Source organism: Callithrix jacchus, chromosome 11 (assembly GCF_049354715.1).
Source record: "Callithrix jacchus isolate 240 chromosome 11, calJac240_pri, whole genome shotgun sequence".
Classification (NCBI taxonomy): domain Eukaryota; kingdom Metazoa; phylum Chordata; class Mammalia; order Primates; family Cebidae; genus Callithrix; species Callithrix jacchus.
The window spans coordinates 44,645,633-44,670,225 of NC_133512.1; the positions used below are offsets into that span (position 1 = coordinate 44,645,633).

Consider the following 24,593-nt stretch of genomic DNA (forward strand, 5'->3'; position numbering starts at 1 on the left):
GACGACATGGGTAGGACTCATCCAAGTAGTCAAAGGCCACAAGAGCAGAACTGAAGTTTTCAGAAGAAGAAATTCTGTTTCAAGACTGCAGAATTAACACCTGCCTGAATTTTCAGCCTCCTGGCCTGCCCTACAGATTTTAGTCCTGCAGTCCCCACAGTCATGTGAACCAATTCCTTAAAATAAATCTCAGTGTCTTTCTCTAAAAAAAACAAAAAAAAACCATAAAGGTAAAATAAAAATAAAAGCTCATAAAAAAGAAAGCCCTGTTAATACTAGTCCTAATTCCACAGTGACCAACTTCAATTAACTGTGAAAAAGGCTTAGTGAAAGCAACTTGGAGAGAAGCCATTTTTTTTCACTGACCTTTTGTATTATTCTTATCTAGTATAAGTAATAGTAAACTGGCAGAGAAAAACACATGTGCAAATCATTGAATTAATTTCTTACTTTTTCTTTGTCCTACTGTACAAAGAGTTTTTTTTTTTAAATTATACTTTAAGTTCTGGGACACATGATGTGCAGAACATGCAGGTTTGTTGCATAGGTATACACTTGCCATGGTGTTTTGTGGCACCCATCAAGCCATCATCTATATTAGGTATTTCTCTTAATGCCATCCCTCCCCTAGCTCCCCACCGCCCAGCAGTCCCTAATGTGTAATGTTCCCCTTCCTGTGTCCATGTGTTCTCATTGTTCAACTCCCACTTATGAGTGACAACATGTGGTGTTTGGCTTTCTGTTCCTGTGTTACTTTGCTGAGAGTGATGGTTTCTACCTTCATCCATGTCCCTGAAGAGGACAAGAACTCATTCTTTTTTTATGGCTACATAGTATTCCATGATGTTTATGTCCCACATTTTCTTTATTCAGTCTATCATTGATGGGCATTTGGGTTGGTTCCAAGTCTTTGCTACTGTAAACAGTGCTGCAGTAAACATACATGTACATGTGTCTTTATAGAAGAATGATTTATAATCTTTTAGGTATATACCTAGTAATGGGATTGCTGGGTCAAATGGTATTACTGGTTCTAGATCCTTGAGGAATCACCATACTGTCTCAAGGGTTGAACTAATTTACCCTCCCACCAACAGTGTAATAGCGTCCCTATTTCTCCACATCCTCTCCAGCATCTGTTGTCTCCTGATTATTTAATGATTGCCATTCTAAGTGGTGTGAGATGGTATCTCAATGTGGTTTTGATTTTCATTTCTTTAATGACCAGTGATCATAAGCTTTTTTAAAAATGTTTGTTAGGTGCATAAATGTCTTCTTTTGAGAATTGTTTGTTAATATCTTTCACCCACTTTTTGATAGGGTTGTTGGTTTTTTTCCTGTAAATTTGTCAAAGTTCCTTGTAGAATCTGGATATTAGCCCTCTGTCACATGAATAGATTGCAAAAATAATCTCCCATTCTGTAGGTTGCCTGCTCCCTCTGATGATAGTTTATTTTGCTGTGCAGAAGCTCTTAAGTTTAATTAGATCCTATTTGTCACTTTTGGCTTTTGTTGCCATTGCTTTTCATGTTTTAGTCATGAAGTCTTTGCCTATATATAAGTCCTGAATGGTACTGCCTAGGTTTTCTTCTAGGGTTTTTAATGATTTTAGGTCCTATGTTTAAGTCTTTAATCCATCTTGAGTAATTTTTTATATAAGGTGTAAGGAGAGGATCCAGTTTCAGTTTTCTGCAATAGGCTAGCCAGATTTTCCAACACCATTATTTAAGTAGGGATTCCTTTCTTCATTGCTTGTTTTTGTCAGGTTTGTCAAAGATCAGATAGTTGTAGATGTGTGGCATTATTTCTAAGGTGTCTGTTCTATTTTATTGGTCTATATCTCTGTTTTGGTGCCAGTACCATGCTGTTTTGGTTACTGTAGCCTTGTAGCGTAGTTTGAAGTCAGGTAGCATGATGCCTCCAGCTTTGCTCTTTTTGCTTAGGTTTGTCTTGGCTATACAGGCTCTTCTTTGGTTCTGTATGAAATTTAAAGTAGTCTTTTCTAATTCTTTGATGAGTCAATGGTAGCTTGATACGGATAGCACTGAATCTATAAATTACTTTGGGCAGTATGGCCATTTTCTCAATATTGATTCTTCCTATCCATGAGCATGGAATGTTTTTCCAATTGTTTGAGTCCTCTCTTATTTCCTTGAGTAGTGGTTTGTAGTTTTCCTTGAAGAGGTTCTTCAGATCCCTTGTAAGTTTTATTCCCTTTGTAGTAGTTGTAAATGGAAATTCACTCATGATCTGATTCTCTATTATTGGTGTATAGAAATGCTTGTGATTTTTACACATTGATTTTGTATCCTGAAAATTTGCTGCACTTTTCAGTTTAAGGAGATTTGGGGCTGAGATGATGGGGTTTTCTAAATATACAGTCATGTCACCTGAAAACATAGACAATTTGACTTTCTCTCCTCCTAATTGAATACCCTTTATTTCCTTCTCTTGCCTGATTGCCCTGGCCAGAACTTTCAATACCATGTTCAATAGGAGTCATGAGAGAGGGCATCCTTGTCTTGTGCCATTTTTCAAAGAGAATACTTCCAGCTTTTGCTCATTCAGTATGCTATTGACTTTGGGTTTGTCATAAATAGGTTTTATTATTTTGAGATACATTCCATCAAAATAGCTAGGCTGTTGAGAGTTTTTAGCATGAAGGGGTGTTGAATTTTATCAAAGGTCTTCTCTTCATCTATTGAGGTAATCATGTGGTTTTTGTCATTGTTGCTCTTTATGTGATGGATTATGTTTATCAATTTGTGGAATGTTGAACCAATCTTGCATCCCAGAGATGAGGCTGACTTGATTGTGGTGGATAAGCTTTTTGATGTGCTGCTGGATTTGGTTAGTAAGTATTTTATTGAAGATTTTCACATCGATTTTCATCAGGAATATTGGCCTGAAATTTTCTTTTTTGTGTGCTTCTCTACCAGGTTTTGCTATCAGGATGATGCTGGCCTCATAAATTAAGTTAGGGAGGAGTCCCTGTTTTTCTATTCTTTGGAATAGTTTCAGAAGGAATGGTACCAGCTCCTCTTTGTACCTCTGGTAGAATTCAACTATGAATCTGTCTGGTCCTGGACTTTTTTTTTGGGGGGGGTTGTAGGCTATTAACTACTGCCTCAATTTCTGAACTTGTTATTGGTCTATTCAGGGATTTGACTTCTTCCTGGTTTAGTCTTGGGAGGGTGTACGTGTCCAGGAATTTATTCATTTCTTCTGGATTTTCTAGTTTATTTGCATAGAGCTGTGTATAGTATCCTCTGGCATTCTGATGGTATAGTCTGTATTTCTGTGGGATCAGTGGTGATATCACCTTTATCATTTTTTATTGTATATTTGATTCTTCTCTGTTTTCTTCTTTATTAGTGTGGCTAGTGGTCTATCTATTTTGTTGATCTTTTCAAACAACCAGCTCCTGGATTCATTTATTTTTTGAAGGGTCCTTTATGTCTCTGTCTCCTTCAGTTCTGTTCTGATCTTAGTTATTTCTGGTCTCCTGTTAGCTTTTGAATTTGTTTGCTCTTGCTTCTCTAGTTCTTTTAACTGTGATGTTAGGGTGTTATTTTAGATCTTTCCTGCTTTTTCTTGTGGGCATGTAGTGCTATAAATTTTCTTCTAAACACTGCTTTAGCTGTGTCCCTGAGATTCTGGTACCTTGTGTCTTTGTTCTCCTTGGTTTCAAAGAACTTATTTCTGCCTTAGTTTCGTTATTTACCCAGTAGTCATTCAGGAGTGGGTTATTCAGTTTCCATGTAGCTGTGCAGTTCTGAGTGAGTTTCTTAATACTGAGTTCTAATTTGATTGCATTGTGGTCTGAGAGACTGTTTGTTATGATTTCCATTCTTTTGCATTTGCAGAGGAGTGTTTTACTTTCAATAATGCCGTCAATTTTAGAATATGTGCAATGTGGTGCTGAGAAGAATGTATATTCTGTTGATTTGGGGCAGGGAGTTCTATAGATGTCTATTAGGTTCACTTGGTCCAGAGCTGAGTTCAAGTCCTGAATTTCCTTGTTAATTTTCTGTCTCATTGATCTAATATTGACAGCAGTATGTTAAAGGTTCCCACTATTATTGTGTGGGAGTCTAAGTCTCTTTGTGTTATGAATCTGAGTGCTCCTGTCTTGGGTCCATATATATTTAGGATAGTTAGCTCTTCCTGTTGTGTTGATCCCTTTACAATTATGTAATGCCCTTCTTTGTCTCCTTTGATTTTTATTGGTTTAAATTCTGTTTTATCACAGATTGCAACCTCTGCTTTTTAAAATTTGCTTTCCATTTGCTTGATAAGTATTCCTTCGTCCCTTTATTTTGCGCCCATGCGTGTCTCTGCAAGTGAGATGTGTCTCCTGATTACACCCTACTGATGGATCATGACTCTTTATACAATTTGCCAGTATGTGTCTTTTAATTGGGGCATTTAGCCCATTGACATTTACGGTTAATATTTGTCATGTGTGAATTGATCCTGTCATTATGATGCTAGCTGGTTATTCTAACCATTAGTTGATGGAGTTTCTTCATAGTGTTGATGGTCCTTACAATTTGGTGTGTTTTTGCAGTGGCTGGTACTGATTTTTCCTTTCCATATTTAGTGCATCCTTCAAGAGTTCTTACAAGGCATGCCTCGTGGTGACAAAATCTCTTCAGCATTTGCTTGTCTGTAAAGGGTTTTACTTCTCTTTCCCTTATTAAGCTTAGTTTGGCTGGATGTGAAATTCTGGATTGAAAATTATTTTCTTTAAGAATGTTGAATATTGGCCCCCACTGTCTTCTGGATCATAGGATTTCTGCAGAGAGATCTGTTGTGAGTCTGATGGGATTCCCTTTGTGGGTATCCCTACCTTTCTCTCTGGCTGCCCTTAACATTTTTTTTCCTGCATTTCAACCTTGGTGAATCTGACAATTATGTGTCTTGGGGTTGCTCTTCTTGAGGAGTATCTCTGTGGTGTTCTCTGTATTTTCTGAATTTGAATGTTGGTCTATCTTTCTAGGTTGGGGAAGTTCTCCAGGATAATATCCTAAAGAGTATTTTCCAACATGGTTCCATTCTCCCTGTCACTTTCAGGTACACCAATCAAACATAGGTTTGGTCTTTTAACATAGTTCCATATTTCTTGGAGGCTTTGTTTGTTCATTTGAATTCTTTTTTTCTCTAAACTTGTCTTTACACTTTATTTCATTAAGTTGATCTTTAATCACTGATATCTTTTCTTCCACTTGATCGATTCAGCTATTGATACTTGTATATGCTTCAGGAAGTTCTCCTGCTTTTTTAGCTCTGTCAAGGTCATCTATGTTCTTCTCTGAACTGCTTATTCTAGTTAGCAATTCATCTAACCTTTTATCAAGGTTCTTAGCTTCCTTGCATTGGGTTAGAACATGCTCCTGTAGCTTAGAGAAGTATGTTATTACCTCCTTCTGAAGCCTACTTCTGTCAATTTGTCAAACTCATTCTCCATCCAGTTCTGTTTCCTTGCTGGCAAGGAGTTGTGAGCCTTTGGAGGAGAAGAGGTGTTCCGGTTTTTTGAAATTTCAGCCTTTTTGTACTGGCTTTTCCTCATCTTTGTGGATTTATCTACTTTAGGTCTTTAATGTTGGTTACCTTTGGATGGGGTTTGTGTGTGATCTTCCTTTTTGTTGTTGTTGATGCTTTTCCTTTCTGTTTGTTAGTTTTCCTTCTAACAGGCTTCTCTGTGGCAGGTCTGCTAGAGTTTGCTGGAGGTCTACTCAAGACTCTATTTGTCTGGGTATCACCAGCGGAGGCTGCAGAATAGCAAAGTTTGCTGTCTGCTCTTTCCTCTGGAAGCTTTCATCCAGAGGGGAACCCACCAGATGCTCTCCTGTATGAGGTGTCTGTTGACACCTGTCCACCAGAGCTCTCCTGTATGAAATGTCTGTTGACCCCTGCCCATCAGAGCTCTCTTGTATGAAATATTTCTTCACTCCTTCTGGGAGGTGTCTCCCAGTCAGGAAGCATGGGGGTCAGAGACCCATTGGAGGAAATAATCTGTCCCCTAGCAGAGCTCAAGTACTCTGCTGGGAGATCTACTGCTCTCTTCAGAGCTGGCAAGTAGGAATGTTGAAGTCTGCTGAAGCTGCACCCACAGCCACCCCTTCCCCCAGGCACTCTGTTCCAGGGAGATGGGGGTTTTATCTATAAGCCCCTGACTAGACTGCTGCCTTTCTTTCAGAGATGCCCTGCTCAGAGAGGAGGCATCTAGGGAGGCAGTCTGGCTACAGTGGCTTTGCCACGCTGCAGTGTGCTCTGCACAGTTCAAACTTCCCGGTGGCCCTCTTTACACTGTGAGGGGATAACCACCCACTCAAGCCTCAGAAATGGTGGACACCCCTCCCCCCACCAAGCTTGAGCATCCCAGGTTGACTTCAGACTGCTGTGCTGGCAGCAAGAATTTCAAGCCAGTGGATCTGACTGAGCTTGCTGGACTCTGTGAGGGTGGGATCCACTGAGCTAGACCACTTGGCTCCCTGGCTTCAGTTTTTTTTCCAGGGAAGTAAACAGTTCTCACTCTTCCATCTCACTGGTGTTCCAGTGCCACCAAACTGGAAACCAGTTTGGTTTGGGGTATGAAACAAACAAACAAAAAAGAAACTCCTCTAGCTAGCTTGGTGTTTGCCCTAACAGTCACCCAGTTTTTTTGCTTGAAACTGAGGGCCCTGGTGGTGTAGGCACCAGAGGGAATCTCCTGGTCTATAGGTTGTGAAGGAAAGCATAGTATCTGGGCTGTGGGGAAAGCATAGTATCTGGGCTGGAATGCACCGTCCCTCATGTCAGAGTCCCTCAAGGCTTTCCTCGGCTAGGGTGAGGTAACGCACCACCCTGCTTTGGCTTGTCCTCTGTAGGTTGCACCCACTGTGTAACCAGTCCCAATGAGATGAGCCGGGTACCTAAGTTGGAAATGCAAAAATCACCTGCCTTCTGCATTGATCTTGCTGGGAGCTGCACACTGGAGCTGTTCCTATTTGGCCATCTTGCCAGCCACAACTGTATAAAGGGTTTTATGCAGAATGAAGGTGTCCTCAGTGTTTCCAACTAGTCACCCATCTGTCTACTGTGATCTCGTTCTTTTGGGAGTAAAGCATCTTTTGGGTTGGGGCAAAGATTGGTTTTTGGCATGGAAGATGGTATTTTTATTATCAATGCAATAACGGAAAAGGACAATTAGAAAAGTTATCACTGTCTCATGGCTGTTCCTGTAGCTGATACTGATTTAAAACCTAAAATAGGTACAGCACTGACCTGCTTCAGAATGATGTCTGAAGTGGCAGATGGTGGGATTCTATTTAAACCAGATTGTTCATACCCAATCTCATGCCCTTGTGCATTTCAGCTGCTATTTTTCATTTGTTATAAAAATGCCATTATCTTGACCAGTAATGCAGTTTCTCAGATAGTTTGAAATCCTTAAAGCCTTATTTTGTAGAAAGCCTGTGCTGGAACACCACCGACTGTGCCTCGTGTGCATTATATTAGGCTAATGTAGGGTGGAAATAGCAAATTGACTTTGATAACGGATTTTCAAGTGTGCTCTTTGTGGATGAAATGCTGTTTCACTTATTATGATTTTTCAGGCAGTAATTTATTTGTAAATGTCTTGACTGTACTTTAATGCCACTCTGTCTCTGGGGGTGAGTCTGTGTTACAACCAGTTACAGAGATAACAAGATTAGGAATACATCCTCATGTGGTATCTGTCTAGGGCTCGAAACTTCTTTTTGTTGTGACAGACAGATAGACAGAAACAAATGAGTCAAAAAGATTTAGCAGCAGAAGGGTAGGGAAGGTACAAATTAGCACATAGTTGCCTGCAGGCATTATATATGTAGGTTTGTTTTTTTTTTGTTTAATAAGAAAGTCAGAAGCTGGCCTCTGAACATTAAAAAACCATTTTATTTATTTAAACAAAATTCACATTTTATCTAGATTAAAATAAACTATACAAATTAATTTTCTTCACAAAAAATAACAGTGATATTTTCCATGTTTTTCTAGATAAACCAGAACACTTATTTTTGTAGGTTTTCCACGTTTTGCTTATAAATCAAGATGAGTCAGTAGCTAAGAGTCATGGAAAAGACAGAAAAAAAAAACAGACAAATCAGTTGTCAGTATCCATGGCCTCTGATTCTATCTTAGCTATAAAACAGAAGTGTTCACCATATTCCTGCTAAAAACTATAGGAAGATGTAGGCTCCACAAAGGAATATGAACAGCAACAAGGAGATGTGGAAAAATGGCAGGCTCCATTCAAACTTGAACTGTCATTTGTTCCTTTTAGTTAATTTGAGAAAGACAAAATCTACACTGAAACCCTTCTTTGGCGAGGCCACAAGCTTTTCTCTGGTAATTTCTTATAGCAGTCCAGTATGGATTTTTAACAGACTTAAAACCTCTATTAGTCAAAGGTCAATTGTGGGCTTCACTATAACATTTTATGAAATGTATTCTTTCTTCCCACACCTCTTCAAAATATATTTCTTCAAAGAATTCATAACACCCAATGAGTAGAGATCCACAGTGTTAATAAATGCTATGTCTAAAATGACTTAACTAAAACAATTCCAGAGCGTCAACAGCAGAGATCACGCAGAAGGAACCATGGCACTTTCAATGTTCTCTTCTGGAAGAACAGATAGGTCTTCAAAATAGGAGAGTTCAAAGAGGGGCCATTTAAGCAGGTAGATTATCATTGACTAATGGATTCAATGCAGTCCTATAGTAAAAAATATTTAGTGATTAAGTGGCCTACATACACCTTACAGCTTTTCTTCCAAGATCAAATATAAGAAAACCTATTTTTAAAAGTCTCTTAGTTATATTCCATGGTTTCTGAATTATCTGCGGGAAGATCTGACTTACTTGTATAGAGTTTAATATATGTGTCCACCATTAAATCCACGTCATGTTTTATATCAAAATTTATGTTAAGCAAAGCCAAGTTACACGACCTTTGGTCTGTCAAAGTGTTCCTCAAATATACTTTAAGATGCTTTTGTCAATTTTCATACTGCTCATTCTCAACCTTCATCATTGCAAGAATACACAGGACCTTCAGCAATGCATACATTAGGAAAAAGCTAGCTGTCAGGCAGGTGGAGGGCTTCATAGATGGTGGTTGGAAACTCTACATCTTTTCCCCTGTGTTTCCATTTGATGCTCCAACAATGAAGTTCAGCTGATAGCGTGTCAGGATTGGGCAAGTCACTTCTGTACATTTCAGCATGGTGTTCCTCTGAGGTATTGAATTTGAGTTGTCCCATGACTGAAGGTACCAGAGATAAGCATTTAAGAGCTTTGAGGTGCTGTTCTGAGAAGGTATCTTTAAATTCCTGAATATTGTGCTCCATTGTTGGTATGCTTATGGTTTCTTTATACTTTCAGAGGTTAGCTGAGATTCCTGCCAAGTTACCCTGGCAGGCTCTGGGGAATTTCCCAGGGAGTTTCATTTGAATATCAAGTTTGGTCGCCATATTGGTGGCTTCCTCAAACCAAAATTCTGATAAACTTCAGTATTTTCCATCACTTCGTTGAGTGAATGTAGTACTGCTGTCAAGCTACCAGTTACAAAGAAGACATGAGAGGTTTGCCCCTGGACATTTTCCCCAAAGGCTCTTGTAAAAGATAGGACATTTTAAGAACAACATCAGTAACAATGAAATCAAAATCTGTTACCCCACTGCAGAGTACAAATGCTCGGCCAGCTGTACAGTTATTCCATCTAATATATACGTCACTATTTATACCATCTAAACATGAACCAAGTGCTTGCAGGAATTCTACGAAAATTTCAAAAGCATTATGCCTGCCTGTCCACTGAGAGTGGCAGATTTCCTTCAGTTCTTTACCCCTTTCTTTACTGTTCTGAAAAAGTACAGAAATTACATTGTCAAGTTCTAACAGTAGTTGTGGTGAAAAAGAACACACTTCCTCAGTTGTTCCTAATGCAACAGATTCTCTCATAACCGGTACTAATTTTGCCAATCACATACTTAAGGCACAGGAAGAGCACTGTGTGTAGATAGCGCGGGGATGTTTCTCTAAAAGTCTAGAGGCAATAACTTTCATTTTGTAAGAAAATCCATTAGACGCAATGTAAGCCTGGCCACGACAATACTCCATATTTAATCCCCACTTCTCTGTTATTGTAATGTGAAATTTCAAAGCCGAACTTTCTGCATCAGTTTCACAAGGCAGGAAGCCTACAAATTCCTCTCTTAGTTTATGGGATTCATCAACAAACTTCACCAACACGGGTAGGTGCTCTTCCGCTGCTAGGTCCACTACGTCGTCAGTGACATGGAAAAGAAGGGTGAGTCTCTCACTTCCCTGAGTTTCTTCTCGAATACAGCACTCATAGATCTCTAGCATCTGCCTCTGCTGTGTTTTTGAACAAAACAACGTGTTAACTGCTGTTGTCTCAGGGCGCTTTCTCAGGACCTCTTCACCAGATTTTATCCGGCACTCCAGCAGTGCTTGAAAGTTATCTGGAGTAGAGACCTTCTGGGATTTCATCAGCCTCATGTCCACCCAGAGGTATGTTTTGCTTCCCATAAGAATCAAGATTTCAAATAGAGATTTCAGGTATTTGTTTTCCTTCTCTTCAAGGGTTAGAGGTAAAATGTCCTCATCTTACCCTTCACACCCTTCTTCACTAGGGTTCTGAGCATTGTTTTGTTGGTTTCTTTATGTTTTTGTTCCTGTTCAGAAGTTTCATCATTTTTTTTTTCTGATTCAATGTCCTGATTTCGTCTTCACTCAGTTTTTATTCGTTTTCTGTGTCTACTACGTGGATTGTTCAAATGACTGGTAGGATCAAATATTGTTGGTATTGCATTACCTTGAAAAACTGTCCTAGATGGCCTCTCCCAATGACTTCACAAATACCTGCTTCAATTAATTTTGAGAAATAAAATAACCCCAATCATTAGTTTTCTGATTGCTCTGCAAAATGTATAGTTCTACAGACCACAGAGGTCTCAAAATGTTTGGCACATAATCGATAATGTTTATTTAGCTGATCAGGCATTTTATCTTCTAAGTCTGCTCTCCTACAATTCTCCACCCACTTCTGGCATCGCTGGGTCCCGCGGGAACCGGAAGAGGGCCAGGTCGGACCGCCAGCTCTTCCGCTTGCAGTTAGGGGCAGCGCAAAAGTTCGACATAGCCCAGCCCTCCCGCCTCCTCAGGGCAGTCCGCCCACCTTTTAGGGCTGAGAAGGGCAGCCAGGGAGGGCTGGCCCAAGTAGGGGCGGGGTGGAGGGTGGAAGGCCGGGCTGGAGGCAGGGCTCCACAGTGCTGTGAGCCACGGAAGATTTAACACCGCCGCCTCCCGCCCGCCTGAGATGCTGCTGCTTCCTTCCCACAATGCACCCTGATGCCCAGAGGTGCCCTCTCTTCCCTCAGCCTTCCTTTCCCAAGAAACCATTTTAATAATTTTCTGCTAATACTATGGTGAACCTGGTGATGGTGGGCAATGCCGGACGGGGAATCCAGAAACTATTTTCTTTCCAAAAAGTAAAAAATGTGAGTCAAGTATGTTAGATAGTGTCATTCATTATAGGGGTTCTCACTGACTTCTCAGATTGAGTGAAAGTTTGTATGTCAATTGTTAGAGGGGGATATGTTCTAGCCCAGGGTTCCATAAGCTTTCTCTGTACAAGATCGGATGATAAATATTTCAGACTTTGTTGGCCATATGATCTCTTGTGATGACTCGTATCTGCTAATGTAGTGCAAAAGCAGCCATATACAACGCAGAAGCTGAAGAACATGACTGTGTTCCAATAAAACTTTATTTATAAAAACGTGGAGTTGGCCACATTTGGTCCATAGGCCATAGTTTGCCATCTCTTGTTCTAGGTTAAGTGAAGAAGGGTGTTTGAAATGCTTACACATTGCACTTGCTACTCTTTTTAAAATAGCTGTGAAGATACCTTACCCCATATAATCTAAGATTTTCTGTCCTTGGCCCCTTCTCCACAGCTTTGTTAAAATTATGAATTTCATACACTTATCACTATCATCCTCCACTTGTGTGCTTTACAAGTGATTTGAATTTTTCTTGAAGGACATCAGAAAAATCTTTTAGTGCTGACAAAAATCAAGTCCTTTGGAGAGAAAGTTAATTATTACTGTCTTAGACAAAGGTTTGGGATGAAGGTTGATTGTATTTTCAAATAATAGCCTTCAAGGGCTAAAGGTTTTGTTTTTCAAGCAGGTGGACCTATTTTGCTCTTTCTTTTCCTTTTCCTTTTCTTTTTTTCCTTTCTTTTTTCTTTTTCTTTTTTTCTTTTTTTAATTCTTTCTCCCCTCCCCTCTCCCTTTGCCTCTTGACTGTATCATACTGTGTTACTGGTTGCGGAGGTGCTGCGTCACCTTCTGTATTGTTGCTTGATCTTTGATTTCCTGTGAAGCACAATGAATCTCACATTAGACTCTTCTGAGTCAGGTGGTGCACCATCTGTTCCCAGGCCTGGAAAACATGAGTAACAGAGAGCAACAGAAACCAACAGCTACCCCAGTTTTTAGCAGAATATTTGTATTTACATAGTGAGAGAGAGGCAGATAATTTCGATTTTAGGAAAGGTAGAATTTTATGTCCCTCACATTCATCAAATACATTTGACATAAAACCTTTATAAAAATTATTTTACACATTAGTACACTCATAGGATGGGATAGGTTTGAACCTTTTTGCCTTTGTTGTTCTGGGTGATGTTAGATTTAAGTGGTTGGGAATGGTTGTGTAATTGTACGTAAGAGCTGCATTGCATGAGGCTACCCAGAATACACAAGAGTAGCTGGCAAACCTAGGTATTGACGCTGATAGCAGGTAGCCTATAACATATTGAAAGAATAAAGGCCAACCAGAGCCTGGCTGCCAACCTGTGATAGTATTTAAAAGCTTGAACTAACCTTCTGTTAAGAACATGAGAAGCCCATTACTACACAGCTTTAAATCCCCAAGCTAAATAATTAACTATATATAAAACCCCTTTAACTATACATTGCCCTGGTAGTACTTTATTCAAATTAAAAGCGAATCACTTCCATAATACACTCATCAGTTTAAAGGCATGGTATATACTAACATTAGTAAAACATGCGTCTGTCATGAATTAAAGCATTAAAGGACCACCTCACTAGGGTCACACAGGTCCTCAACATGCTATAATGACTTCCCTAAATATATTACATTGATTACAGAAACAAAAGATACTTTTGGAAGCTATTTTAAATAATTCATTGATCATCCTGCACTGCCTTAGTTCTTAACAGATATTTTTAAGAACTGGCATTAAATAGGAATCCACAATGTTGCCAAGAAATTGTAGAAAACTGAGGAACCTATAAAAATAAAGGACACAGAAAGCTACTTAGGTTAACTCTATAGACTGCGGGCTGTCCCCCTCTGAAGTCTGTGGAATCACTAGGGAATGGAAAGTCCTGTTTTATTCAGTCACTGAAGGTGCCTACTTTCAGTATTGACCCTGGCATATCTGGTATCATACTTGAAGACAAAACTTAACAATTTCCATTCATAATTGAAAGAGTATCAAGCAATGATGATTTATTCAATTGCAGGAGATTGTGAGAGGATAGACACTGTTGAGAACATAAATAGGTCTCTAGTCATCAGAGATAGTTTTGTAGATTTTCTTGGCTTCAGAAAGAGATATTTTGAGGCAAAAATTGGACTACTTGGGGCTGCGAGAGGTAGAGAAAATGTGATGTCGTGTTAGGGAGAAAAGGGGATGGAATGCGTTAATGGAGCGCTGCCACTTTTTTTTTTTTTTTTTGAGACAGAGTTTTGCTCTTGTTACCTAGGCTGGAGTGCAATGGCGCAATCTCGGCTCACCGCAACCTCCACCTCCTGGGTTCAGGCGATTCTCCTGCCTCAGCCTCCTGAGTAGCTGGGATTAGAGGCACGCGCCACTGTGCCCAGCTAATTTTTTTTTGTATTTTTAGTAGAGACGGGGTTTCACCATGTTGACTAGGATGGTCTTGATTTCTCGACCTCGTGATCCACCCACCTCGGCCTCCCAAAGTGCTGGGATTACAGGCGTGAGCCACCGCGCCTGGCCGGAGCACTGCCACTTTTAAAAAAATATTATTTCAGTATGATTGATCAGAGCCTTACCATATTTTTCTACTTTGCCTGTTCATAACTAGAATTAATGCAGATGCAGTCCAAGCTCAGCAAAAAACATTTCTGATAATGGAAACAGCTCTACTTCTGGAACCCCAAATGTAATCTTGACACGTTTATAATCACCTTGAAGAAATATAAAACAACAACCCAGTGTTGCTATAAACAGCATGCTATTTATTTTCAGAACTGAAAGTTTAGTGTGGAGCATGTTAAAATCCATTCTGCCTGTGTTGAAGGTATTTTTAGACTTCCAAAATTCATGCTGAAATTTTATGTGATTAAAAAAAAAATCTAAGCACTTTCATTTCTGGCTTTTCACTAATATGTGATCCTTCTGAGGGACTTCTGAACTGAAGGCCTTTTACTTCTCTCTGTGCAGTCTTTATGTCAAAAATCTATGTGGGCACTTGGACCGGAGGGTTTTTCACAACATTAAAATAAAAATAGGTTTTCCAACCTTTGATCAACACTCTGGTCTACACAGCTGTGTTTTTCATGGATCCAAGATCCACACTGCCAATTGGTGCAGCCCCTCAGGCAGTTCCATCCCATTCCAGGAGAACACGTTGCAGATTTTACTTCCTGATTCCACTCACGTTTCCATTTGCTTGACATTAGTGGGATTCAACGACTCTGAAATGTACACGAAACTCACAAATGTTGTGCATAAAGATTGAAAAATGAAGAACTGAAGCAATTCAAGCAAGTCAAACAGCAAAATAACTGTGACCTCAGGATTCATGTCTCAGTACGTCCTAAGATGATTTTTGACTTCTTGTGGGTCTCTACTGCTTTTTTGAATTTCTTTGCATCTGTTTTAGTGTTGAGATGAAGAATTTGCTATCCAGTCCTAGTAAGTACCATGATCCGTATATTTGCCTAACTAGTACCTGACAAGTACACACTGCTGCCTAGTCTGTCTTCTTAGTGATGAATTTGCTTTGAGTACAATTGTGTTACATTGTTGAAACATGGTTGATTTGGTAGTATATAGCCAGAATTTTTTATCCTTTGCAAAAATTCCTCTATGCATGCTTCCCCAAACTTACTACAAGTGAATTTATTTAATTTGCACGATTTCACGGTTGGACTGATTGGACTAGCAGTTAGAACAAATCTCTGTGTCCCTCAGTCAGTAGCTCCAGTCTGCCTATTGGTGCCTGTATCTCTTCTTACTAGTAACCTCATCTTTTCTTCATTTCTTTTTGGTCCAGTTTGAATTCTATGGTCCATACTTTGAGTAACTCTCCTTCAGTGACATAAACTCTCTTGCCCTTTCATTGTATTCAGGCAGATGATCAACTGACTTCTTTATCTGTGCCAGTTCCTGGGTAACACAGCATAGCTAAAAAACAAACACAAGAGAATAGACTGATATGGTATGGTTATACCTCCTTACATCTTCCATGATTTTCATTCACTACCATAATCCATCAGTTTAACATGGTGATTATCTGTTGCACCCATTTATACTCATGTGTGCAATCACTATTCTAGTTAAAATGACCGTTATTTCTTTCTCTTTTCCTACAATTATCAGCACAGGATATTCCAGGATCTACTCCTAACTCACTCTGATTCTTCTTCTCTAATAATCTTTTTGAAATGCATATATGCTTAAGTCTCTCCTCTACTGTTAACCCTTGAAAGCTGCCCAATCCTTTTAGGATTAAACAAAATTTTTGACCTGGCCTCTGTGATTCTGCACAATCTACCACTCCTTGGCCTCTCTATACTAAGCTGGCTAGCATCATCTTTGCATGATCTTTGGTGACCAGAGACCTCTTTGCTACCTTGAATGTTCTTGCTCCTTTTCTTTTCCAAGGTAAATGCTTTAAAACCTTCAGATCTTAACTTGGATAGCAGTCTACAATTGCTTCCTCATTCACCCCCAGTCCATCCTGTGGCCGTCACCCAATGACTTAATGACTAAGATTATGAAAAGCAAATCTCCTGGCCTCCATATGGAACAATTCAGTGGTATAATGAATGTCCTCCAGAGCTCTCCATGGAGTCAAGTTCAAGTCAGTTTCCAGCTGAGACCACATTCTTGCTTTGCTTTCTTCCCTGCTTCTCCTGATTTCCTGAGAACACTTCCTCAATTACTTACTCACACAAGACTTCTGATCTCAGGCTCTTTCTAGAGAACTCAAGGTAAGGTGCACTCTACATTTTTCCTTATTACACTATACAGGCCTTTATATGTATATTTGTGTCTTTGATTATTGTGTTTGCCTCTAAATTATAAGCTCATGAGGGAAGGAATCATGCATGTTTCGCCCTCCTTATATACATACTACCTCACAGAGTGTCATGAACATGGTGTTCAATATATAATGTTCATTGAGTTTAAGTATCATTATCCTGCCTCAGTGAGGGACCAGGTTGAACTGCAGGTTTCTCACCAATTTCTGGCCATGATGAGTACTTGTAGGCACAGGGATGCCCACTGTAGAAAGAAAGTAAAATGAGAGATCATGTGTTTATTCTTTGATCATTTTGACCTCTGAATCCTGTGTACCATGAGTTTAACATGGACTTACTGAATCATTTTATCTTATTTTGGCTGACTAGTTCTTGCCTAGCTATATCAATATATATGTCCAATCCCGTGATCTTAGCTAAACTCAGGACCTCTGTCCATTCTTGTCAATCCATGATCCAGACCAGTTCATTGATCAAACTGTGACATATTCTCCGTGTATGGAAGTATATGGAAATTTTTATATTTCCACAATTTAGAAAATGGAGACCAGGTGAACAGAAATATGTTTATTTCTACAGAAAGGTTAGCTTGCCTACATCATTTCTGTAATGTTTTGAATCATAAAATTTCCATTTTTGTTAGTGCTACTCTTTCAAATGTAAAAATGTACATGTTAGCATATCTTTTGTTAAGCATTTCATTAGAATACTAAACAATTTTGATCCAAGATTATTCTCTCTGTATTTCTGATTACAATATTTTCTCAGATTTTACATTTAGCATTAAAAAATTGGAGTCCTACTTAAATTACATTTCTCAAATACAATTATATTTAATTTTATATGTGTTTTTCTATATGTAAAGGGGAGAATGCTAAAGTTAGACCTCAGTTAATACGAGCAAATTCCTTTCAGTAAAGACTGAAAGTAATAAATAAAGAACTGTGAGGGGGTGTTATGTATTTTTTTCTTCTTAGTAAATTAGAGTTCCTGTGCCCCTATTTATAGTTTCCCTAGTAAATTTCCCTTAAACAATGTAATTGCTCCCTAGAGTGAATTATTGGGCATTGATTGAGGGAATACTTATCAGAATTCACAATCTGGCATGTAGTGAGAACTTTTATGAGAAAATGTTTGTAAAAATTATATGAGAAATATCTTCTCTTAAATATGTCTCCAAAGTTGGTTATGAGTTTTATTATGCCATTGAAAAAAGAACCAAAGTTTCCATAGAACCACAGAATTCAGCAATAAAATGAAGCAATTTTGGATTCTGAAGCACATGCATTAAACTCAACCAATGCTTCACCTCACTTAAGTCGCTTTTAGAGGGAAATATTGCATGGTTTTGGAAGGAAAATTTCATGGTTGGTCAATGAAAAGACAAGAGAACCATCTCTGACTGATGCGTTTTTCAGAGGTTCCTAATTGCAGTTATCCTTACGTTATGAATACCACTGCATGGTAATTCATCTTTGCTTCTGCCCTTGTTCACATTACAATCAATTACCAGGCAGTAGTAGAGCTGCTGATTAATTTCAGAAAAAAGATTTTAAGAATTCTTGGATTCTAATTATTAAAAGGTAGTTAGGACTGGTATAAATATCTACCTCCCTGGCATGGTTTGGCAATCAATACTTTTGCAAAATTAAATATGTGTCATTAGAAAGAAAAAGTAGAAGTTTTAAAGAATAATAATATTTTTAAAAAGTACATTTAAAATATAATTTTCAATAATTTAAATATATTAAAACGTACATTTAAAAATATATTTAAAATGTAATTTTAAATAACTTTTATAATTTTATGATATATTTATACTCAAAATATAATAACTACCAATATAAATGCTCTGTGTGCTTCAGCTTAACTTCAAACAGTTCTTACCTAAAATGTGTTGTAGTGCTCATGAAGTAAACTAAAATAGTAAAAGTATCCCCAGTAATTGGTTGATGGCTTTAACAGGTATTTGTCTCATACAAAATAAGAAATAATCAAGACAACTGATTTAAATTTTGGCAGGAAAATATGGTAAATAGTTAATTCTAATATTTACATCTAAAAATGACCTACAGAGAGTTTTAAACAAGTTTTCATTAACAGATAATAAAGAAGGAAAGGGGAGTTCTATTGTGGAAAAGGAACAAAACATGTTTAATACAGATCTTGCTGCTTGCATTTTTACATTTTGGACTTTAATAGGAAAGCCTTTTCTGTAATGATATGTTGACTCGTGTTGGTAAATATGTACACTTTTCTGTTCACTAGGAGTGAATAAAACTATGGGCTTGTCTTGTTTGTGTTTTGTAATTTGATGTAGAGTTTTTTCCACTTTGGTAAAATTTCATTTGCGTTGCTTTTAGTGTGTGTTATAAAATAATTAGATTTCATTTTTTTAAAAACGATTTCATGTAACATTCAAAACTTTTGAACCATTAAACCTGAAGTTTCAAGTCACACTCCTGAGACAGAATTGTAAAAATAATTTGGGCATAGTAAAATTAGAAAAATTTAGGAAATTGATGAAAAATTGAAAATAATTTTTTGAATAAGAAGTAGAATTAGTTTTAGATTGGTATTGTTTTTACAAATAATGTTTACTAATTAATGCTCTCCTATTTCCTTTAAGCATTCAAAGCACAACATATTGCCCCCAAAGATATTACTTAACAATCATGCTGAATCCCTGATTCTATATTCCAAAACATGTCTTTCAATATCTGAAAATACAAAGATTATTTTTACTTCAGATAGCTATGATAGAAAGGGAGTTAACATTGTGGGCAATATATATGTCGATTCTAAATTTCAAAGTCAGCTTTTAAGGCCTAAAAGAAAAGGAAATCATGAAGAAGAAACATGTGCTATCAAATACATGAATACATCTGGAAGGATTTTAGAACTGTTACCTAGCATGCATATCTATGTGCTGATATGAATTCTCCAGGTCACCATGTTCATAAACCATCACTGATAGCTAATTCCTATCTTCTAGCACTCCTAGCAATATTGAAAATATAAAGCCCATCATGATCTGGAAAGACACATCTCAAACACCATAATCCAGGATATTGAAATTCCAAAAGATCAAAATCCCAGAAAGATTGTCTTGGAAAAATAATGTTCAAAATTCTTTAAAGAATGTTTATTTACATTTTTAAAAGAAGATTTATTAGAGAAATATAGAAAAACATGACAGAACACTTCATAGGCCACTTTACACAATAAAATAGGCAATAATAACAACATATGTATTTCTGTGCATAGGCACTCGGGTATATTAACAGTCATGTGGGTATTTGTATTCATAAAGAAATAGGTCAAAAAGGGAAATATATTAATGCATATTGCTATGGTTGATAATTGTGAACAACTCAGCTTTATAACTGTAGTCATCTGAAATACCATAACTAACAACCTAACTCTTTTGAGATTGATCAGAAATGTCCATCGGTCAACACTGCATATGTAATCACCTAATGAGCCTCTTGATCTCCATACGGTTTATCTTTGGAAATGCAGATGTTCAAAAAGGACATTCTTCATTGATTGAGGACAGCTTAATGTACATACAAATTATTACAAAGTCAGTGTCATAATAATCCACTTTTATGGAGTCAAATTTGCAAAAGATGCATAAAATCAATTAGAATTCTTTAAAAGTCTCTACAATTTTTATCTCCTGTGTTGAAAATAATGCAAATATAAAATTCATAGCATAGGGAATTGTTAAAAAAAATGCTGACAATTTAACAGAATGGGAGAAAAAGCTTATAAAAGAAACAAAAACAAAACAAATCTAAAAAGAAAATTCTACATATGAAAATGTGAATTACAGGGACAGATTACGGGCAATTGCAGAATTGGTCCATAAGAGCTAGCTGACTTTTACAGTCATGAACAGTATATTGAAGTCTTGTATCATAGTGAAGAGCTGCTTTTTTATCTTTTAGGACACTGCTTTACTTGGAGGATGCATTCAGATTCATTTTCTGTGTGGCACTATTCATTTTGAAATTCTTATTTGATTCCATATACACTGACGTAAGTATTCTCTATTAGATTTTCCCACCTTCCATGCCATGCCTCTATGCTGTTTGGGGTATACGGAAATCAATTCCCAACTCGCTAGTATACTGACCACAGAATTGGTGGAAATGATAATAGTGATCAAACAGCAACACTGCTGTGTGTCTTCTGATGCTACCATGCATATAATTGTTTTCAAACTAGTCAATAACTTCACTGGCTTCTTCAGGCAAATGAAGCTTTAATTCATTAAAAGGTACCTGCGCGTCATCAGCTGGAAGGAATGCCAATTTAGGCAAATGATGTATTTTCCAACAACAAAAGATTTTGTTGTTGCTGTATCACATCGCCAATCTACTCATCTAAATTTTTCACCAAATGAATTGTGTTGAAAGGAAAAAACAAATTTTGTTGGTAATACTTTGAAATTAATTTTTAAAAATCTTGATTGCATTTAATTGAAAATATGTCATTATTGTTTTGGGATCAGCTGAAATCCATTATGTTCTGAGAAGTCCACCAAATCTTCAAATAGGTGTTTGTAAATTGCTTCACTATTTTTCAGTCATTAATACATATTCCAAAGGCTGTTACAAGTTAAAGCCTCTGCATTGTGCCCTCCAATAAAAAAGTACAACTTTGGTACAAGGAGTCCCCCTTCCTTCTCCTAACAATATTTAAACTTTTTTATAAAAACATTTTAACTTGTAACAGACTTTGGAACATTCCTAACTTTGTTGATGTGTCTTCCCATTTTGATCCTTGGATACACTTGTTATTATTAGACTTTAACTTCTGAGATACATGTGCAGAACGTGCAGGTTTGTTACATAGGTATACACGTGCCATCGTGGTTTGCAGCACCCATCAAACTGTCATCTACACTAGGTATTTCTGCTAATGCCATCCCTCCCCTAGACCCCCAACCTCCAACAGGCCCTGGTGTGTGATAGTTTCCTCTCTGTGTCCATGTGTTCTCGTTGTTCAACTCCCACTTAGGGGTGAGAACATGCGGTGTTTGGTTTACTGTTCCTGTGTTAGTTTGCTGAGAATGATGGTTTCTAATTTCATCCATGTCCCTGCAAAGGACATGATCTCACTCTTTTTTAGGTCTGCATAGTATTCCATGGTGTATATATGCCACATTTTCTTTATCCAGTCTATCATTGATGGGAATTTGGGTTGGTAAACTTTTATCAAATTTGTTCTGCCTCAACAGCCTTAATTTCAGTCTACAGAAACTCTGTCTTGTTTCTTCTGAATATTTCTTGGACTCCTGCTTTTCTCCATGGTGTATCATTTTATCGTAATTGAAACACAGTGATTGGTTTTTGGTGTTTGCAGCTACAACCTTTGGAGCAGAAAATTCCAACAAATTAAATCCCAAAACGCTGTGAAACTGTCAAATATATGGTGTAAATGGTGAACAGTTTATTCTTGATTTATACACTCTTTGGTGAGGACTTTTTGTGACATTGCAAGAGATGATTGAAAATAACAAAAAATAATCAGCAATTAAACTTTCTATTGGTTATAAATACATTTTTACACTGATCTGATAAACCAGTTTTTAGGGCTTTCAGTATTCAATTGATAAAGAGATACTTACTGGTCACTGTGTATGTGCTATGTGATTAGATAGATATAAAATAAATAAAGAAAACATGGGATGCCTGATCACTGGTAACTTGAAATTCCTGCCAGGAGACAAAACTAACATGTGTAAGACAGTAACAGAACAATAATTTGCCAAAGGGGAAAGTATATATTCTGATTTAGTTAGAAATGGCTTTAAGCAAGAGTGAAATTCAAGTCCATACTTCTGAGTAAATTTTATTTCTGTAGGCAGATGGGAAAGAGGAAAACCTTCAATGGTTGGGAGAGCAGAAATATGAGTGAAAAAGAACTGTGTGTAACGGCAATTTAAGCAGTAGGACAAACAGGCAGTCACCCTGGGGACCTATGCCTAGGTGGAGTTGAAACAGCACTTAGGAGGAAAAACACCATTGAAATACAAAGAGATGGAGAAAACTTGTTTCTAGGCTTTCTTTTGGAGAGAGTGAATACTCTATGTTCCTAGAAGAGTACTTTAATAAGAACTGGAGTTGCTATGAATGATCCTTAAACTTAGTTCTTCACAGGATAGATTTGGTTGGTGTCAGGGCTTCTTTGTGGGGTAGTATTGAGAGTTTGCAACAGAGCTAAGTTGCTCGAGACAATAGAAAACAGTCTTTTCCACCCTTCTCTTAAACTGCACCTTGTTTCTGCCCTGGATAAAAGTCACAATCTACTATTTAATGAGGCTGTTAAATTTCTATCATGATTGGGGCAACCACAGTTTGTCATTGTGTATACTTTGATCTTGTTGCTCTTCTGGATGAATGTGGAAGGCCACTATGGTAAAGACCAAGATTGTTAAGGGAGAATAAATGTATGACACAGAAGAACTTAAAAGCTGGGCAAAATGAGTTGTTGGGATTTGTCATATTAAGCAATGATGATAGGCACTGAGAAGGGCAGCAGATTAGTAGTTTGAAAAAGAACTTGGGCAGAGGGGATCCCAAGACAGAGAATACCTATAAGGAGTTTGGTTTTAAATTATGTCATTTATTTAGGTGTAAGGTGATAAGTATTTTGACAAAAGTAATGACTACTAGAATGAAATGGAAGAGATAAAAACAAAACATTGTTCAACTGATAAGTAGTAGGGCCTAGAAACAGTGCTTACAAATAGAGTGAAGAATTGAAGATGATTTTTTTTTCAAGTTTGGTTAAGAATATTCACAGAAATAGTTGGAAAATAGAGACAATTTGGTGAGAAGTTAATGCTACACTTTGAATATATGGAATTTTAGTTTGAAAAAGGAATATTCTTGCTTTTTTTTCTAATGTCTGCTAATTTGTTATAATACATAATTTAGCAATTGTACAATTGTGAAAAGTAGTTGTAGATAAATTCTAGCATAAATTGAACATGAAGTAATAGCGCTGCATAATTGTCTTTAAGTTTAGCTTAGTGTAATTCTTTATAAATTTCTATTTTGAAAAATGATACACTTTAAATGATTATAAAAAGAGTTAAAATCATGACAGCTATTCACCATTTGATGACTGTTCTGTTTATGTCCCTGTGTTTTAGGCTTGTAAGGAAACCACAGTAAATAAAAATAAGATGTAAAAAAGACAATTAAATTATATTTAATCTATTTTATATAAATATATATTATGCTTAATTATTACTATAAATACAGGTACAAATTACTTGTAAACTGGTACATTTATATCTGTATAATAAATCATCAAAAGAAGATTTGCTGTCTCAAAATGTGTGTTTTCAATTTTAGTAGACTTAAAAGCTGTGGCAATATATAGTCATACCCTAAGAATGTATTTATTTCCATGTGTAGCCTATTAGGTGTTTTCTTTCTGCCTATGCAAATTTGATGTGTGCAAAATGGCACATCACTGCATTTCCTTGACAACAGCTATGATAAGCATTATTTTATGTTTATTGTCTATTTGCCATTTCTGTTGTGTGAAAGACCTGCTTATATTCTGTGTTTATTTTTCTGTTGTATTGTTAAAACAATTTTCTTTTAGTCTGTTTCTTGTCTTTGACTTTGGTACTTGTGTTTTTTGCACATGACTTTTTTTTTTTTTTTTTTTGAGATAGAGTCTAGCTCTGTTGTGGGGGGTCAGGCTGGAGTGCAGTGGCGCAATCTCGGCTCACTGCAACCTCCGTCTCCCGGGTTCAAGCAATTCTCCTGCTTCAACCTCCCAAGTAGCTGGGACCACAGGCATGTGCCACCATGCCTAGCTAATTTTTGTATTTTTTAGTAGAGATGGGGTTTCACCATGGTCTCGATTTCTTGACCTTGTGATCCGCCCGCCTTGGCCTCCCAACGTGCTGAAATTACAGGTGTGAGCCACCGTGCCCAGCCTTGCACATGATTTTTTTTTTAAAGTCAAATATATAATTTTCATGTCTTTTGGTTTTTATTTTTCTGCCTGGCAAAAGTTTATGCTCATCTTAATGTTAAATAAATATTTTTGTAAAATTAAAAAAAATTTTACAATTAACTTTTTTTATCATTTAGATAATTTTATCTAGAATTTATGTTTGTTTATATTGTGAAGAAGTGACCCATATATTTTATTTTGGGGTGTATGGCAATTAC

The 24,593-nt window shown here is 37.3% G+C and overlaps 1 protein-coding gene and 1 pseudogene across 2 annotated transcripts in view; one reads left to right on the top strand and one right to left on the bottom strand.

Annotated features, from left to right (window-relative positions):
- Positions 1-8,013: 8,013 nt before the first annotated feature.
- Positions 8,014-11,204, bottom strand: LOC100410476 (52 kDa repressor of the inhibitor of the protein kinase-like; annotated as a pseudogene).
- The window catches only part of LOC144578359 (uncharacterized), a 99,990-nt gene continuing 86,559 nt past the window's right edge, over positions 11,163-24,593 (top strand). For both annotated transcript variants that reach the window (XR_013523935.1, XM_078342665.1), the window contains exons 1-2: positions 11,163-11,552; positions 20,340-20,430. Coding sequence is in view for 1 of the 2 variants with exons in the window: in XM_078342665.1 (XP_078198791.1) it covers positions 11,551-11,552; positions 20,340-20,430 (93 nt within the window). In the remaining variant the exon portion in view is untranslated. The remainder of the gene's footprint in view (positions 11,553-20,339; positions 20,431-24,593) is intronic.